The sequence below is a fragment of the Ixodes scapularis genome, unplaced genomic scaffold (genome assembly GCF_016920785.2).
Source record: "Ixodes scapularis isolate PalLabHiFi unplaced genomic scaffold, ASM1692078v2 PGA_scaffold8__174_contigs__length_109621045, whole genome shotgun sequence".
Lineage (NCBI taxonomy): Eukaryota > Metazoa > Arthropoda > Arachnida > Ixodida > Ixodidae > Ixodes > Ixodes scapularis.
In genome coordinates, this window is record NW_024609883.1 from 56441925 (window position 1) to 56461491 (window position 19567).

The 19567-nt window shown below is 44.4% G+C and overlaps 1 protein-coding gene across 1 annotated transcript; it reads right to left on the reverse strand.

Annotated features, from left to right (window-relative positions):
- Positions 1-1555: 1555 nt before the first annotated feature.
- Positions 1556-2179, reverse strand: LOC115321488 (the record flags this gene model as incomplete). The annotated part of the gene is made up of 1 exon (XM_029981713.2): positions 1556-2179. A coding segment is annotated over one exon (624 nt), but the record flags the coding sequence as incomplete, so codon positions are not given.
- Positions 2180-19567: the final 17388 nt, after the last annotated feature.

Sequence of the window (19567 nt, forward strand, 5' to 3'; positions counted from 1 at the left end):
ACAGCACTGACTAGCAACATAATTTAATTTATCGCAACAGGTAAGTATTTTAGGGCCGCGTCGGTGTGGGTGGGGGAGGGGGGAGAGAAATAAAGTTCTTTGCAAGGTTCGACATTGTGCAACATCTTCGTGATTGCACTTTTCTAAGGTTCAACATACAACAAAAGAACTGGATTGGCCTTAGCAAGACATCTGCGTCCTTTCTGTGATAGGGCTTAATGAGTCAAGTTCCAGATCTTAAAAAAAAGTTGGGATCTGGGCTAGTTTAAGGTTTTTCGCTTTATGCACTTCAGAAAACATTGAGGAAAGCCGCCAATACATTTCTTTACACCCTCTCTCAGACTTCCCCGTGGTGAAGAACATAAATACAATGGATTTTTGTTTGCCATTCCGCTAGTCCCTGTACGGTAATCTCCTCAGCTGGGTTGCCCAGGTTGGGCTATTCATAGCCAAATTGGACTACTCTCTATTGCATTTTGCGTCGGAACATGGCGGTTTCCTCTGTGGCTATTTTGGGGCTACTTCCCATCCTAACGGATTTTGTTATGCTTGCTTTAGTGTAGTTATACGAAAGACACTTCAGCATGAACACAAAGCGACAGTCCACCCTTTCCGGACTCCCGCTTTCAGGGATTTGTTGGTGGGAAGATGCGTGGGCGTGACGCTAGATCCCACCAGCTCCAGTGAGCTACCATGACCTAGATTCAGCTCCGAAGAGATTGCTTGTGTACTTATTGTGGCTTATATTCCGCTCCCAGGTTATTTCTCCTTCCTAATGGTGTCTCCTATTTTTTAGAGTTTCGCACCACTTTTCTCAGGGGGCACATCTTCCGAGGAAAAAGGACAGTAAAGACAACTTAAGACATCCACCAGAATTTGATGTCGTCCGATAACGCGTGATGTACCAAATGTAACAAAGGAGGCTTTTCCGCAAAATATGGAAAATCCTTAAAGTACAATGAGCCATAATAAACGACAACAGACTTAGAACAATTAGTAATTCGAACAAGGCCAATATTAAAGCTCAGGAACATCCATGTGTCGGTTGCTATCCGAGCTTGCCATCGCGCTCCTGACGCCGCCCATGTTGAATGCCGCCATGTAGAGAGTATTTAGTCCCGTGTCCCTCACAGAGTCATACCTAAGGGACACGGGGCCCCTTCCTTCGTTTCAAAACATTCTTCATGCAAAATTTGCTTTCATTGGGAAAACGGAGTGTTGTAAAGACGTCAACCCTACTGAAGAATGTTTGCCCCCTTTAAGGCGAAAATCATGTATGAGGCGAGTCAGTCGAGCACGAGCGACAGTTTCAAAACTGTATCAGTTGTGATGTGTCAAGCCAACAACAACGTTTATTCAGGAAGCGATTAGTTATATAGTACGACGCGGCTGCGCGGAAGCGCAGCACGTGTCAACAGTTTATCTGTTAACGAGATATGACATCGCGGTTTACATGCAGCGCGTGCGTGACTTGCACGATACATTTTCCTTTGTTTCATAAATAACATTAGGAGTTCCAATGGTAGATGGGATGCACTTGGTTGAAATTGCTGTCCTATTGCAGGCGCTCTGGTTGACGGGTGTGCCTTGTGGATCGTCGTGGGACCGGCGTCAGGGGGTGGTCCTTCAAACCCGGCGTAGGCGGTCTTGTGGGCAAGGAGGCCGGTGTCTCTCTCAGTTCCTCGGTTGAATCCCCGCTGTCCGAGTCGTCACTTTCAGCAGTTTCTTGTTGAAGCGGCTCACGTGTTGCAAGAAGATGTTGCCGGTTGCGTCGCAGCAGCTTGTTGTCTTCGGTAACCACCCGATATGATCTTGGCGCAGCTGATCCCAAGACCCGAGCTCTACGAGTCCATGCTTTGTCTCTCACCCTCACGACTTCGCCTTTCTTGAGGTCGGGTAGGTTCTTGCCTCGGGTGTCGAGCTGGCGGTGTTTAAAAACACGCCTGCTGGGTTGATGGCTGAAGTCCGGGATTCGACTGCGTAGCCTCCTGCCTTGTAACAGCTCTCCTGGCGACCGACCATCCTCCAGGGGGGCAGATCGATAGCCCAGTAGCCCCAGCCAGAAGTCTTCATGGGCCTCCTCAGTTTTCTTCAAGATCCGCTTGACAATTTGCACCCCTTTCTCGGCGAGTCCGTTCGACCTGGGAAACTCCGGGCTCGACGTCACATGCTTGAAGTCGTATCTGGATGCAAAAACAGCGAACTCATGAGACGAAAATTGGGGCCCGTTATCGCTGCAGACCTCTAGTGGAATTCCGTATCTTGCAAATATAGAGCTCAACTTTGCAATAACAGAACATGCCGTGGTGTCCGTCAGCTTTTCTACTTCCGGAAAGTTCGAATGCGCGTCAAATACACAAAGATACGAACTTCCGCCATGCTGGAAAAGATCAACTCCCACTCTGTACCACGCATGATTCGGTGCTGGCCTTAATATGAGGGGCTCACTTTGCTGCTTGTACGTATACTTTCGGCATACTGAGCACCCTTGTAGCAGAGTTTCGATGTCCGAGTTGAGTCCTGGCCAAAACACCAAACGTCGGGCTCTTGATTTGCACTTGTTAATTCCCAAATGGCCTTCATGAATACGTTGGAGCATCTCCGGTCTCATGGACTTCGGGACCACAACTTTGCTACCCTTCAATACTATTCCTTGAACCAGTGACAACTCAGACACAAAAGGTTTCAGCATGCCGTCAATGTCACCCTTGCCGTTCATGTAACAAATGACTGACTGCAGGTCTGCGTCCACCGATTCCTTTTGAGGCAATTGCTAACAGTGGACGGTGGTCAGTTTCAATAGTGATCTTACGCCCGTCACCGATTCCTTTTGAGGCAATTGCTAACAGTGGACGGTGGTCAGTTTCAATAGTAATCTTACGCCCGTACACGAAGTGATGAAACTTCTCGCAGCCGAACGTGATACCCATCGTTTCCTTTTCTATTTGCGAGTACCTCTGTTCTGCGTCAGTCATAACGCGTGATGCGTAGGCGACCGGCCGCCAGCTGTCACCATGACGCTGCAGAAGTGCAGACCCTAATCCATTCCTTGACGCATCTGACGAGATCTTCGTATCTCTGGCTGGATCAAAGATCGCCAACACGGGCGTGCTGGTAAGCATTAGGCAGATATCTTTCCATTCTTTGGCGTGGTTGTCTGTCCATTCAAAAACTGTTTCTTTTTTTATAGGACTGCGCAGAAGTTCTGTTTTTCCTGCCAAATTCGGTAGGTACTTCCCAAAGTAATTTGCGACTCCAAGCATTCTATGCACTGCTGTCTTTTCTGTAGGGCACGACATCTCCCCCAGTGACGTGATCAATGCCGAGCTCGGCCTTATTCCTTCTTGGCTGATGACGTCACCGAGAAATTCGATCTCAGTTAGCCCAAACTTGCATTTTGCGGCGTTGAATGTCAAACCCGCCCGACTGGCTAACTGCAGTGCGTTCTTGAGGCGTGAATCGTGCTCTTCTTTAGTGGATCCCCAGATCAAAATGTCGTCAATGTATACGCGCACCCCTGGGGACGGATCAAATATCTCGCTTAGAGTTTTTTGGAACACCTCGGGTGCCGACGCAATCCCGAATGGAAGTCTCAAAAACTGGTAGCGACCAAAAGGCGTACCGAACGTGCAAATAGCCGAGGTATCCTCATCCAAGGGAATTTGGTGAAACCCAGAGTTCGCGTCGAGGCGTGAAAAATATTTAGCTCCTGCTAGTTCGGCCTCAATGTCTTCCCGCTTAGGCATCTGATAGTGCTCGCGCTTTAGACACTCGTTAATGCGCCTGGGGTCCATACACACGCGTAGTTTTCCGTCTTTTTTTCGTACAATGACCAATGGACTTACCCAGTCCGTTGGCCCATTGACTTTGCGGATGATGTCAGCTCGTTCCATACGCTCCAGCTCCTCTCGAAGAGGCTCTCGCAGCGCCAGAGGTACTCGTCGTGCCGGTTGAACTACCGGTGTTGCGTCATCTCGCAGGACCGTCCGATACTGACGTGCCAGGCAGCCGGTACCCTGAAATAGCTGGTGAAATTCTGTCACTATTTTCTCGGTATTGCTGGTGTTCACAACACTCACCGAGCGCGACACAAGTCCCAGCGCCTCACTTGCTAGCAGTCCGAGTAGTGCCTGGCTGCCTTTTTTGACAATGAAGAAGTCGATGTCGCCGGACCAATTGTCCATTACCACTCGTAGAGTTGCAACCCCGATGTGCTTGATGGCGTCCCCGCTGTATGATCGAAGCACAGAGCCGCTTGGTTTCAAGTTCGCCTTGTTCCTGCACCTCCGATAAATCGAATAAGGCAGCAGGTTAGCTTGGGAGCCCGTGTCCACCTTCAAGACGACTGGCTGGTCCGCCACCATTGCGTGGATGATCCAGTCCGCATGGTTGCCGACGCTGTCTATCTTCAGGTCGAGGATGTCGAAGGTCTCGTGGTCTTCGCGTACTTCCTTCACTTGCGGCCCTTTCTTGCAGCAAGCCGCAAAATGGTGAGTACCTCTGCACAAGAAGCATGACCTTCCAAATGCCGGACACCGTCCTGGCTCGTGCGGCCGGTTGCACTTGGCACATTTGTACTGTTGCTTCTTTTTCACCAGCGCCACTTGTTTTTCCGCCTGCGCCCACACTTCGTTCTGCTGGGCGGATACTTCCGCTGCTTTACAGATCTGTTCAGCCTTGAGCAGCGTTAGATCTTTTTCTTTGAGCATTTTCTCTTTCAACTTTGAATTGTTTGTACCGAACACAATCTGATCCCGAATCATTGTGTCGGTCAACTGCGCGAAGTTACAGCCGCGTGCTTGTTTCCTCAATTCACGCAAAAAATGCTCGAAAGGTTCTGCTTCAACTTGCGTTCTTGTTCGAAAGATGTACCTCTCGTAGACCTCATTCTGCTGTTGTCTACAGTACTCCTCAAACTTGAGTGCGACCGTCGCGTAATCTTCCTTATTCTCGCTTTCGGCAAACACAAAATTGTTGAATACCTCCAAAGCGTCATCCCCGGCTACACTCAGCAGGAGAGCGGTCTTGACCGATGCCGACCTTGGTTCTTTGGCTGGCTCCGTTGCCCTCAGAAAGAGCTCGAATTTCTGCTTGAACAGGTCCCAGTTTTTTGCGATGTTCCCAGACAGCAGCAGTGGCTCCGGTGGCTTGAGTAGTTCCATAGCTATGGTGATTGACGTCGTTACTTTGAGCTACCGCCGACGTGGACGGCACCCCACTCTGACACCATGTATCAGTCGTGATGTGTCAAGCCAACAACAACGTTTATTCAGGAAGCGATTAGTTATATAGTACGACGCGGCTGCGCGGCAGCGCAGCACGTGTCAACAGTTTATCTGTTAACGAGATATGACATCGGGGTTTACATGCAGCGCGTGCGTGACTTGCACGATACAAAAACTATGAGACCGTAAATACACGTGGAATATTCTTGTATTTTTTTTCTGTTTCAAATAATACCCTTTCAATACATTTCAAGTTGCCGTAGATCGTACAAGCTGCTCCTAAACTCTAGATATGCAGACGCAGCGCCTTCACATTGAGCTCGTACACTCAAAAACACTATTTTTTGGGTTCTGCGGATATCTTAAATATGGCTACTTTGGGGTTATACAAACCTTTGGCATTTGGCTACTTTTGGTCTACACCATCTCGAATTTAGCGGTTTTATATAGAACCTACCTGGCAACCCTGCACCACAAACGGCCACGTCGTCAGAATGGAAAAGAAAAAGAAGCGCGCTGAAGGTTATGCCCGCAAATTCCGCGATATTGAGGTGTGTCCTGACGGAGGTGTTAGCGAAGACCATGTATGTATATGTGCAGTTAGTTTTTGAGTGATCACAAATCTCACAGCTGCAAGGATTATCTGATCCGGTGTCCTATAATGTTTCTTTCATATTCGCCGAAATAAAAGGGGTAAACCTTATTTCGGGAATAAATATACACCGAAAAAAAACGAAAATTGAATATTAAAATAAACGCGGAAAAGAGCACGCCGAATTTTGAAAAAATAAAAACCGAAATCGCGGAACCCTAGATATAAGTTACCAATACATTTCAATTGCTGTCTTAATGCACATGTATTTTTAAAAGGTCCTAGTTGGAAGACCTTTTTCATTAAATTTATGATTGAAAGAGTAAAATCTGTACTGAATAGCCCAACTTTCACATTCAGAAACAAATATAATATTTAATCTTATGGGACTGCCTTAAAGAAGTAGACGTAGAAGATTAAGACTGTAGTAAAAAAGGGTGCGTCACCCTCTCAAATGTTAGACTCTGTGCACCTGAGAAAATATGTAATTGCAGTTAACATCAAAAGTTAATGCCTCCGAAGAACTAAAGAGCAATGTATTTATATTTAAAAAAGCGTGTATGTATCTAATAAGAAAAGGCGAGAAGGCCTAAAACATATAATGTACTTTGTCGCTGTCAATATCACCCATTGGTTACGAAAAGCGCAGTTTTCCAAAGGCAAGCATACATCTCTCGGACAAACCAGTTTTTTTCTTATCGTCAACACGTGGTACCGAGATGCCACATGAGCACTTCGATGTGCCAAAACGTTTTCCCTCTTATTTTGTTTAATCAGCAATCTATACTGTCACTTTGCTGCGGAAAGTATGACTATACTTACGATCAGCTGATCATGTCTACGCTTCTTCTAGTGGAAATGTTCGGTAATTAAGTGTAAGGGACCGACGCAGTTTTAAGTACTGTAATATAACGAGCGCAGGAGGGCCGACATCGAGAATATTAATACAACTCTTGCTTCTTGAAGAGTCCTTAAAATCCGGTCATCTATTACAAGCCGGCTTGGCGAAAATTATTAAGATACACACTCTGCTATACAAAAGAGTACCTGTATTTCTTTTCTTTTTTTTTTTGACCATTCATCACAACGCGATACACTCGAGAATTTCTTGATCATTCATGCCTGATCTAGGCTCGCTGCAACGGCCATTGTAAAATTTATTTCATGAGCATAACCAGATAGACGTGTCATATTACCCTCCATATATATTCCAGATGTTATCAAATAAAAAAAAAGATTGGAAAAGGTTTAATGGGACTAGCGTGTGCTCAACACATTTCATAGCAAATCATACAAAAACGCGATTCTAATGCATTTGTGCAAATAGAATACGCCAAAAAACCTTTCTTTTTCAGTATTATTTTCTCTGTGGAGTCCGCATTTTTAGTTGCAACCTTTTCATAAGTGTGTCACGGAGTGGGTGGTTAAATTAATAAAAATAAAGCAATGATCCACTCTGAGGATAAACGAGAAATTACGGAAAAAGAACAAAAGAGCTAAGTTCGACCGGTGACTAGCGCTAGGTCCACGCCAGGTGTAAAATCAGGAAAGAGAGACGATGACACAGGGAGGATAAGCAAACAAAAGATTAAAAATTTAATAAAGTGAAATACTACGCCGCGGACGGCAAAAGAGCACTCTACACAAACCTCGCTCCAGTTAAACGCAATGGGGTCCCGCGGGCCAGAAACTAATACTAAAAAAGTCACGACACTCGTAAAACAGGATCGAGCCGACAAAACCGCGACGAAATCCCAACACTAACCAAAAACAAGGGCAAACCGAGACGGAACTCGAACGTTACCGCTACCCAAAAGGGACAATCCCCCAAAACAGTCGCGACAGAAAGTAGCGCTACGTATAAAAATGTCCCAAAGTTCAACAGTTCGTACTTCAGAGCCGGAGGATGAAGTAGACAAAACAAACAAAAAACAGCTTAGCTTTCCGGTAGGTGCTGAGTCCAGAGCAGTCCGTTGTCTGGAGATGTCGGCCGAAGAACGATGTCTCGGAGTCAGGCGGTCCGGTTAGAAGCTTGATGAGGTCGACACCGCGCACCACACAGCCACGCACGCTTCAGCACAACCAACTCAAACACTTGCCCGACAGGCAGGGCAGAAGCCGAAAAATTAAACGTTCAAAAACTCACGTGCAGGGAGTGACTGAGTCGAGCAGCACCCCGGCCAGCTCCGGGGCTCGACTACCTCCTTTGTTCCAGAACCCCTTTTTATAGGTTCGACTACCGACCAACCTCCCGTTTTCCCGCCTTTCGGGTCAGTCCACTTCCCAGAAAAGCAAAGGTATCCGGCGCCGACCCAAATGGGAAAACATACAGGCCATCCATTTCCCCCGTACGAGTCCAAAACATCAATTATCGTCGATACGTAGAACCCGACAACAACGACAGGCGCCAGACTGAAGAAAGTCGCCGCCTTCAAAAGGCGCGCCAGCCAGCTTAGACATCTTTGTATCCCGGCGTCGCCTTCGCGTGTCAAATCGGCACCAGAGTCCGCAAACGCACCCCTCCGTCCGCGAGGCCCAAGCCACAAATTAACTTTGCCCCGGGGTGAAGCCTAATCTGAGTCGCCCGTCCACAAATACCTACCCCGAAAACGAGCAAACCCGTTGGGGACGTAGAAAGGATAATACGACGGGACGAACTGGAGATTAAAAGCGGCACGGCACTCCCCGTTCCCGGACCGTACCGACACTTAAAGTGGTCCGAGAAAAAAAGAAGATCATAAAAATGTAAAACAAAATCAAGAAAAGCCTGAATTTGTGACAAAGTGATTCACGCAGAACCCGACGAATGGCGACTTCTAACTTATGCCGCTCTGACCATATATGTCAACGCTGCAAAGTGTTGCGTGTGTGTGTGTGTTTTCCACAAATATAATGTTTACGGCATCTCCATAAGACGGAAGTGCGAATAGCCAAAGACCATAACATTTTCGTCTCTCCAAAACCTTGGTTATAGTTATACGGTAACCTCCGTGCTTTTTTCCTAACTGTGAGCAAAGTGTAAATGAGCAAGAAAGATTTCGAGGGAAACATTCCGTGTGAAACAGTGGCGCACTCAACGGATCAGGCCGTCTAACGATAGAAACTGCCGAAGGAACTTTGGCCTAACGTTATACCAGCACGTCTCTCAGGTTCCTGTGCAGCGTAGTGAACTCCGCCATGGGATAATGTGTAGGCCAAGTAGACATGAAAAATAAAAATGCGAAGACAACTTTCCTTGTACAACGCTGGCGTACTCAACGAATCAGGACTTCAGCCGATCGATGCAACCGAAGAAGCCTTGGGCTGAAACTGGGAACGGCGGTTAACTGTCGAGTAATTTACCGAAGTGCAGCCGAGGAAATTTCAGAGAATTCCTAGTCATTGGATTGGCTCTTGTTTGATGCGCGAACAATAGTCGCCGTGCTCTGCTCTATAAAATGTTGCGGTTGTAGCCGCAGGCAACGAACATGTATTGGTATTAATTGTGTCTCTTGTCTATATTTTTGACACTTGTGTTAAAATCATTGTATCTTTAAGAAACTTCTGGGATGTTCCGAATGTTCTAGCTAAGCTACAAAGAAATGGTCTTCAATTTATAGCCGTTGGTTTGATTTGGTTTCTCTTCCTTTAAGATTGTACACTCAATTTAAAAATGTGAAAAAAGCTGTATAGAAAAACATCAAACGCATACAAGACAGACGTAATAGAGAAGAACTCCCAAATAACTTCGGGGAATAAAATTTAAGCAGTCATTGTTTCAACATTTCATCTTGCGGTGACTCGTAACCCCAAAGGTAGATTGTTCCTGTTTTCATAAAAGTACTATATTAAAAATAGCTTGCACAAAATGGTCCGAAAAAAACGCGGAGTTGACACGATTACTTAATAAAAAAATATATAAAAAAGCATTGCGACAAGTCAACGGACAAAAAAAATATTGATCAGACACCTTGCTGTATCTCGTCAGTTCTTGTTCGTCGTTGTCAGGTTCTTTATGGTAAAAAGAAAGGAAACTGAGAGGTCCGTCTGATTTTTGATGTCAAAAAAATATATTTGCACCCAGTTATTCAACTTTTTGAATCCACGTAAAAAAGGGAAACTTATTAGCAAATAAATAAAAGAAAAGGGCGTACATCCAAAGTTCGACTTCCCGAGGTTGGCATTGGTTTACGCTGGTGGTAGAAGCCGGTCTCGTTTGGTTCCAACTGCCAGCGTACCGATGGTGACCAGTCAACCGGTTGTTAGGAAAGCTTTGCCGGTTCGGTCTTGAGCCAGGCTTGCTGTTCAAGGTCGACGGTGAGGACAGGTCGGCAGACTCCTGGGAATGACAGCTTCGCCGGTGTATTCCGGAGCCAAGCTTTTTCGAATCCGTCCGCTCTTCGCCCTGAATCTCCTTGTTGTCCTCCACTTCTTTTTCTTCCCCTTTTCTCCTTGTCTCCCACTATTTTCTTCCTCTTCTTGTCGTCGTATTGATCACATCATTACAATGACCCCGCTTTAAGTTTTTTTTTCTTCTTTTTAGTCCACGAGAAAATTAAAAAAAATATGCGTAATGATGTGTCTTTTTGCTAAGTACAAATTCCCAATCGACTAAGGTAATCCGCTCCGACATTTTCGGTGCCTTTAATGTGTTCTATTCGAAACGAATATTCTTGCAATAACAAACTCCAGCGGAGCACCCGACTGTTCAGCTGCTTTGCTTTGTTGAAGTACTGTAGCGGCTGATGGTCTGTTTGCACCACGAAATGCCTACCGTATAAGTACGGATGAAACTTATCCACTGCCCATACGAGTGCGAGGCACTCTCTCTCAATTGTAGAAAAGTTCTTCTCTCTCGGAAGGAGCTACTTACTGACATACGCTAAAGGATGCAGTATCCCCTCGTGTTCCTGCATAAGCACCTTGAAGGCTCTCTCGCGCGCGGTCGTCAACTCTACGTCGTTTCGTTCGCGCTTCTTTGTTAGTTCCACCAAAGGACCCCCAATTTCTGCATAGTTAGGGATGAACGATCTATAGTATCCCGTTAAGCCTAAGAAAGATCGAACTTGTGTCTTTGTCTTCGGTTTCTCTGCTTTCTTTATTTTCTCGAGTGATGAGGACAGTGGTCTTATCTCTGTGTTTGCTAGTTCATGACCGAGGAAAGATAATCTTTCCATTCCGATCTCACACTTTTTTGGCTTAACCGTGATTCCCGCCTGCCTTATTTTCTCCATCACCCGTTGCAGTTTGTCCATATGTTCGTCCCAGGTATCGGTGGCGATCAGGACATCATCTATATAATGGTGGACATTTGGAACGTTGGTCAGGAGCTGCCTCATCAATCGCGTAAACACAGCTGAGGCTGTCTTGATTCGAAATGGCATATACGCGAACTGATACAAACCAGAATCAGTTGAGAAGGCTGTTTTTGTTTTGGAATTGTTTGTGAGTGGAATTTGCCAATATCCCTTTGCCAAATCGAATTCGGAAAACAATTTCTTTGGTCCTACCTCAGTGAGCACGACGTCAATTCGCGGGATAGGTTCGGCGTCTGGCGTTAAGACGTTGTTGAGTCATCGAAAGTCAATACAAAGCCTTACTGCACCATCTAGTTTTTTTCACTAAGACCAGCGGGGAGTTGTATGGAGAAGTGGATCTCTCAACTATTCCCAGCTTTAGCATCTTCTGACCTCCCTTTGAATCGTTTCCTTCATTGCGAATGGAATTGGGTACTGGGGGGTTCAGACGGGTGCCGACGTACTGAGTTCCAAATGGCATTGTAGAAGATCCGTTTTCCCCGGTACATCAGAGAAGGCGTCGTCATAGTTGTACAGAAGCTTGTTCACTTCCGTAAGTTGTCCATCAGTTAACGTTTTAGACAGAAGCACATCTTCTGGCCCCTGGCTTCTCTGGACGCCTATAGAAGGAAGTTCCTTCACGTCTTCTTCATCTTCTATCGCTATGAAAGAAACCACATGTTCCGCGACAGAAAACGGTGCCTCGCGCTCTTCGTACCGCTTTAACATGTTGATATGAAAAACTTTGTGAGCATGACCCAAATTTAGCTTGTAGTCGACTTTGTTTTTCTTTTCGACCACGGGAAAAGGACCTTTCCATTGCATGAGCAATTTGTTGTGGCTGGTGGGCAGTAAGATCAGAGCCCGATTTCCTACCTTCAACTGTCGAGTTTTTGGTGAGCTAGTTCCATTTTTTGTTCTAACTGACTCCGAAGCTCTAACACGTAGCTATAAGTCGTCTTCAGCTCCTCACTGATTGTATCTTCAGTCCAGATTTCTTTCAGCACCGACAACGGGCCTCGTATGTGTCGTCTATAAATCAACTCGAAAGGAGAAAACCCTAAACTCGCCTGTGGCGCTTTGCCGTAAGCGAAGAGCACTGGCGCCAAGTACTCGTCCCAAGACTGAGGTTTCTCTTCGCACATCCTTTTCAGCATTTGCTTGAGCGTACCGTTAAATTTTTCGACCAGACCATTGCACATGGGGTGGTACGGGGTAGACAATAAGTGCTTGATCGAGAGAAGCTCCATTACCTCATTCACCAACTCCGAGGTAAAGCTCGTACCCCTGTCTCAAAGAAGTTCACGTGGCAGACCCACTCTGGAGAACATTTCGATTAAACCCTCTGCTACCGTTTGCGAGTCACTGGATAGTAAAGCGACGGCATCTGGGTATCGAGTCGCAAAATCTACTAGGGTGAGTAAGAACATATTCCCCTTCTTAGAGGTGGGTGACAACGGTCCAACGAGATCGATAGCCACTCGTTCGAAAGGTGTCTCAATTATGGGCATGCGCCCCAAAGGTGCTTTCGACACCATTCCTTTAGGAATCGTTCTCTGGCACAGGTCACACGACCGCACAAACCGCTTAACATCTGCTAAGACTCCGGGCCAATAAAAAGATTTTAGAACTCTGTCACTCGTGTGCCGTTTGCGCTTTTGTTGGCGTCAGGAGAAAGTCGAAAAATCAAGCATTTTGTTACGTTAATCATACGTTAATCCTAAACGTACCTCGCACAATCGAGAACACGGCTTCCAGTCAGCCCTTCTTGGTTTCCCAGATCTTGTGCCTTGCGCGGTTTTCTTTTCCTTGCGGGAACCGGTACATCCTGAACCCCTTTTTCGCGTTGTTCGAGCACCCAACGGCACTGCAGCCCCCCATTTCTTTTTCATGTCCGGCAGAGCGCAGCGCAGAACGATCATTTTCAGCGTCGTCTCTCGCTCCATGGACTCTAGCGAGCCGACTGCCGGCTCGAGTCAGTAGGGCAAACGGGTTTTATCAGCCGCCACCAGCCTTACACCAAACAAGGGTGAAGCTTGCAATTTAAGGTTATAATTATAGTGCAATTAAATGCAAAGGTGCAATCAAGCTAGACGGCAAGGCACATCATGGCGGATGCGCACAGTTGCCAGACTGTTTGATCAGTGCTGCCAGACTGGCGGCTGGATCAAAGAACCGCCGAACTCTCCCAGTATAAAAGGCTCTGGGTGGTTCTAAGAAATATGCTAAGTGCGTATTCTAAATGCCAGGTTTAACCTATGTCTCTGTGAAATAGAATCATCATTTTTTCTTCTTTGAGAATTTCTTATTCCTCTCAAAACGATAAACTCGAGATTGTCTCGAACGTAATGTAAAATTATGTCTTGTTTCGTAAACGTTACTAAGTCCTATGTTATATTGTCCAAGGATTAGAGTTTCTAATATTTATAAAAATATCCGGATAATTCCTACAAATAATTAAGTAGGAAGTCAGAATACCTAACAAAGTATTAGAGTAATAATAAAAAAAATTGAAGGGCAATGTTTTTATTGATTAAAGTAACGGCATGTAGATTGATTTACTGAAGGTAGATGCACGTTCCAATCAAAAGATATGCAACGCGGAGTAAAAAAAAAAAACCTTGAGAATAACAAGGCAATGATTAAATATTTAGAACCTTGCTAACCTTGGCAATGTATTAAATACTTTTATAAGCTCATGACTATAATGAAAAGAGAAGCAAGCAGGAATATTCGGTTGCAAAACAGACAAATGTATATCTCAGAATATGTACGTTCGGCCTTAAAATACACGTATCTCAGTATTTGTATTCCCGAATACTTTTTGAATTATCTGTTCCCAGCCCTGACGAAAAGTAACTAGTTTCAGCTTCAGTTACCTAAACAACTGTTGTTGTTGTTTTTCTGTTACATTTATTATATAAATACTCGAACGAAACATATATCCGTCTACTTCAACAGCGATAATTAGGTGAATGTCAATTTTTGGCAAACGTATAAGCCGTCAAAACGTATCAATTACAGCAGATGAGCCTTTGAAGATGTCAAATTTCCGCCTTTTCCTTGTTGGGGTGAATCGTTAGAAAACTCTTTGGCAACTTCTTGCCTGAGTGAAAAACAAAGTGCAGCAAACGTTGCACAACAACACCCCCTGAGAACTGTCTTCGTACCAAACCCCGCTGCACACATCGATTGCTAGATTTGTTAAGCTTGTTTTTATTTTTCTTTGGAATAATCCTTTTTGTGGATGTGTTATCCTGAGGAACCAAGAATGTTGTATACGTCACAGCACACTATTCCAACGCGGAGTAGTGTGAAAAAGAAAGCAAAATCCAGTCTCTATTTCTGTGAGCTGAATGAATGTCAAGGCACTGTAATACGTATCGCTACTGAATGTTCTGCCACCACTTCTTGCAACGGGTTTTTGCATTTCCTAGAGACGAATTGCGTCCCGAGTTGGGGAAAAGATGTCTATTATTTGCCAGACATTTTGCTGGAATGTGAAGGAGAAGGCACATGTATATTATAGCTTGAAATTCAAAACCACCCTAAAAAGGCATTTTGAGTATCGAAGAATAAGAGGGAGAACAGAGCGGTCTGCTGGAACCGCTCTGCTAAGAATCAAAACAGGCAGCAGTTGATTTATTATTGCCGTCCTTGCAAATGCAGCTATTAATGCAAGAACATAAACGTGGGATCTGTCCAGTGTGAAAGGTTTATGCAAAAAGGGCTCAAGCATATTCAGATGCAGTGATTGCACTCTCCGGTGTGCGAAAGACTATAGGCCTAATCCATCTCACCGCGGCAATGACTTGTTTATTTCTAGCGAAGCCAGCGGCGAGTGGAAGCGACGAATAATCGAAAGAATATAATCAGCAAACAACTGACGACTTGATTCTGGAACTGCTAAGAAAATTCGACTTGCCTACGAGCGAAGTCCGCTATCTGATGATTCATTTCCAGGACTTGCATCAGCAGATGGGTGGCTGTTGGACGGTAAATTTCCTCGGATGGTGCGAGTTGTATTTCGGAGACCATGCCCGTGCATGCAGCGGTGGTGAGAGAAAATCAACTTTCCAGCGCTTAAGCGAAGATGACTGTCAGTGAACGGCAAGAAGGACGGGACTTCGGCAGGACCATCGCAAGCGGATTCAGCAGCTGTCAGGGATGCCAAGGCTTCAATTAAAGATGGCGACGGATTCACCTTAGTAGTAAGAGGGAAACCTATGATAAAAACGGGAGTTGCTAAGACTTCCGCCATAACTGACGTTACTTGGTCTCCCACGAACGAAATCTTTGTGTGTGCCACGCTTTGCGCCAAACGCACGGGGAAGGGACATTGCAGCAACCGTGGCATCGGCACTAGGCGATATGGAGGCGATCTGTACAACACTGAAGTCGAAACACCCATCGTACTCCTCATTTTATTTGCCTTTGGCAGATGATGCGCTTGAACGTGTCAACGTACCCTATCTGTACTGACAGTAACATCTTTAGCCAGTTGTTTTTTTATTGCTGCTATCGATGCGTTTGGGTTTATTTAGATGAGAAGTAGAGTAGCAGAGCAGATGAATAATAATGGATGTGAATGAATATTATCGCAATGTGCGCAGGCTAAAGAAAAATGTAAATGAATTCGATCATGGCCTTCTAACCTCAAATTATGACATTGTATGTCAAACAGAGACAAGGTTGCATTCTGCCATGAGTAGTTTCCAGCATTTTGCTTAATATTATGCGGTGTTTTGCATTGATCGTGATTATGTCAGTTGTAACTGTTGGTTAGATGGTGGTGGGATAATTGCGGTGAATAAGGGCCGTTGCACTTCGGAGGTTTTAGCTTAAGACGTATGGGGAATTTGTGTTGATTGAGGCACGTTCTGCTAGAGGTATGAGGCCTCCAATGAGATTACTACTTTCCACCACTCTCGCGTTTGTGTGTGTTTAGTTATGACCTAATTATATTGGACTTGGTAATTACTCCGTCCGACTACCGTGCGGACATATATGAATGTTTTAACCTCCCAGATGTGGAGTGGAAATTTAGAACTGTGAATTGCAGTGACACAACAGCAAGATCGAGATTCCTACAGCGGAGCTGTTAAGGCCTACTTTCCCCAGGATCGTGTCCCCCGCAAAGAAATAATGACACCGAACACTGGACACCTACCGGCACCTATGAGCAACGGCGGCAAGCCACGTACCTGGTTGCCGCCGTCACTCATAGATGGCGGCAGCCTTCACACTCTGGCTTGCCGACTTGCGGCCGGCCATTACTTTCTATTGTACAGCTCCGCTGGTCTTCCTTCTTCACCAGAGCAGAAAGGCTCAACGTTTTTTCGTTTGATTAACTTTCCACACCTAATAATTTCGCAGATGTAACAGCATTGCCAATAGGGCTAATGAAGTGTTGAATCTAGTCCGTTCTAGATGACCAGTGCACCCAAGTCAATGCTGCTTGTGTTCCGTTTTTAAGGGCCGACAAGTGCCACTTCCCAGTTGAACTGTGTTTCATTGAGCTTCCCAAGGCCTCAGAAAATGAGGTGTAATTACATTTCGGCGGCATGGAAAACAATATTACAAGGTAGAGACTGCCCCAGAGCCTTTCATTGAAACTGTTTTGTATAGAATGTGTATGTTCATTCTCGTCGATACAGTAAAATCTTCAGTTTTCTTTTTGATTGACCTCGGAACTGAGACGAAATTGTAGCAGATGTCTTCATTACTACAGGCTGTACAAGCGAACTGGCTTACAGTATTAGTATGGCAAATGCAGTGTGTGTAGATCTTTAGCGATGAAGTTATATCACCAAGATAACATGCGGCACATAAGGCGAGTTGAAGAAAACAAAAGGATGCATCCTAAACAGTTTGGCAATTTACAAAGTATTACAAAGAGCACTCTCGAATGAAAATGACGTTTTAATAAGGAGGTTGTAATTATCACTCCACGCCACATGTCTCTCTTTGTAATTTTTTTAGTTCATAATTTTCAGCTCAATTATTCGATGCTCACACCTTCCACACTCTTTGAAGTTTCGGGGATTGGATGATAGCGGATAAGATCGAGATTTTTTTAAATAGTAAATACAATGGGGAAGCTCAAGCGAAAGGTATCTACGGGGCTTGATGGCATTCCCAGTTTTATTCTAAAACGTGGTTGTAGAATATTTGCAGTAATTTAAAACATATTCTTGATTTTTGTGTAAAGTTTAAGATATTTTCCACCGCGTAGAAACACGTTGTCATTGTACCTGTTTTTAAATCGGGAAACTACACAGCTAAAAAAGAATATATAGGCCGTTTTCATTTCTGTTTAGTGTGTCAAACGTCGCCGAGCTGGTTGCTTTAAACGATTGTATCGCTGTTTGAACTCAGAATTTTCTCTGTTCAGCGTGGTTTTGTGAGGTCATATTGGTAGAAATAAATCTTCGTCACTTTATGCAGTTTTGCACTCCAGCGATTAAAAACTAAAGATAAGTTCATGTAGTTTATATTGATATGACAAAACATTTCGATATTGTGAATCATGAATTGTTTTTAGTTAAGATATCTGGTTATGGAGTGACTGAGAGGTACACAGGGTGGTTCAGAATTTATTTGTCTGGGCGCAATAAATTCGCACTCATTCAAAGAGTCATGTCTGCCCATGCGTCGCTACTTCTGGGTTGCTTCGGGAATAAAACATTGTTCCACTTTTATACATGAATTATCTAGCGATCGTTTTGGCTGTATAACGTTTTCTCAGGTGCTGAAGTATGCAGACGACGTAAAAAAATTCCACATAATTGAAACGGTTAACATTGCTTGAAATTGCAAAGACGTATTAATGCGAGATGGTATGTGGTGTTGAAATAATTGTCTTAAGGTAACTTAGAAAAAATACCAAATTCATTACATTTAGCCTGAAAATATAGTACTGTAAAACCCTTTATTTTCGCGGCCCCTATTTTTCGCGAATCGGTCACAGATGACATAATCGCGACCACTGAATTTCGCGAATTCCAGACGCCTGCAATGAAAATCTTCAGGACCCAAATTTTCGCGCGCCCTTAAATTTCGCGAATTCTTCAATTCGTGAAATTCGCGAAAATTGAGGGCTCGCGAACATTAAGGGTTTTACAGTATATACTTACCCTTACATGCTGAACAAGCGTGAAACTGAACCGAGGTCTGAAACTCAAGATCGCGGTGTGTTATGCGATTGCACCCTGCGAATGGAAGCACAGGTTCCAGTTGTTCCATCTTGTGGATGCTTGGAATGGTGTCCAGAATTACACAGAATATCCGAAAGCTGTTACAACTGTACAAACTGGTTCGTCCAACCCACATTATTATTTGCATCACCTTCGTGGAAGTCAAGTACTGTCTAGATGAGAAAGAATCGGAGGAGTGCAGGTTGGTGTTGTTCGTTTGGTTTACGACCAATACCTCAGTAGGAAATATTATTCTGATTATAACTGGATACTTCGTAAATTGCAAATAATGATTCTTGTAGAGAAAATATATATTAGGAGTTTGTTATTTTTTTTACAAAGTATTGAACTGCGGAGTTTCTTAACCAGGCTTGCTAACAAACACAACCATTCCTGTACCATTACGCTTTTTCTGATATAATAAACTTTTCTTATGTTCCTACGCCTTCAAACCTCTCTCTTGTCACGAGAATAGTGAACTTGTACAATAATCTTCCGTTACCTGCAACCTAAAAACCTAATGGTAGCCGAGATGACAAGAACATCTGAATTTCAATGTTGTTTTACTTTCATTATTCCGGTGCTCGCATTGCTCGTTTCATTTACCTGTTTTCTGGTGTAACACCGGCAACTCATTATGTTGTTGGTGGATTTCTTTGACTCCTAAATAATAAAATAAATAAAACGGGTAATTTGTTTTTTCTGTGAGCTCAATTCATGGACAACTCCTATGTTTATCAGCAGATTAAGTATGTAAGTTGTTGTGACTGTGTTTCTATCCCGAATGTTAAATGCTTTCTGACCAACGAGTTCCGAACTCCTTTTGTTTCTTACTTTGCATCTTTGAAAGTTTTGAACAAGTTGACTGGAGATTTCGAAAATATAGAGATAATGTAAGGGGAAAGTTGTGAAAAACTTAAGTCAACTTGGGAATTATCGACACATTGGCGTAGGTGCTCAGCATTCATTATTTAGGTGGGACTCAAACGTCGCCAACCAATCGCCGCATTAAGAAAACCCGAACTTTAGGTCCAAAGCTTACAAAAGACACAACCTATTTCCGAGATTTATCATCGCTCTTCCCTTCCACTGTTTTTTGTAGTTCTCCACCCATTCTCAGATGGTTCAAGAAAATAGTAACTTAATGTTGCAGTTGATTGCCGTTGGGGTTGTTAACCTTGAAGTCTAGCAGCGATCAAGAACTGCATGCCAGTAGCTATGTACTTGGTCGCATTACCGCTCAGGCACGCTGAATCACTATAATACAATATTTTAGCT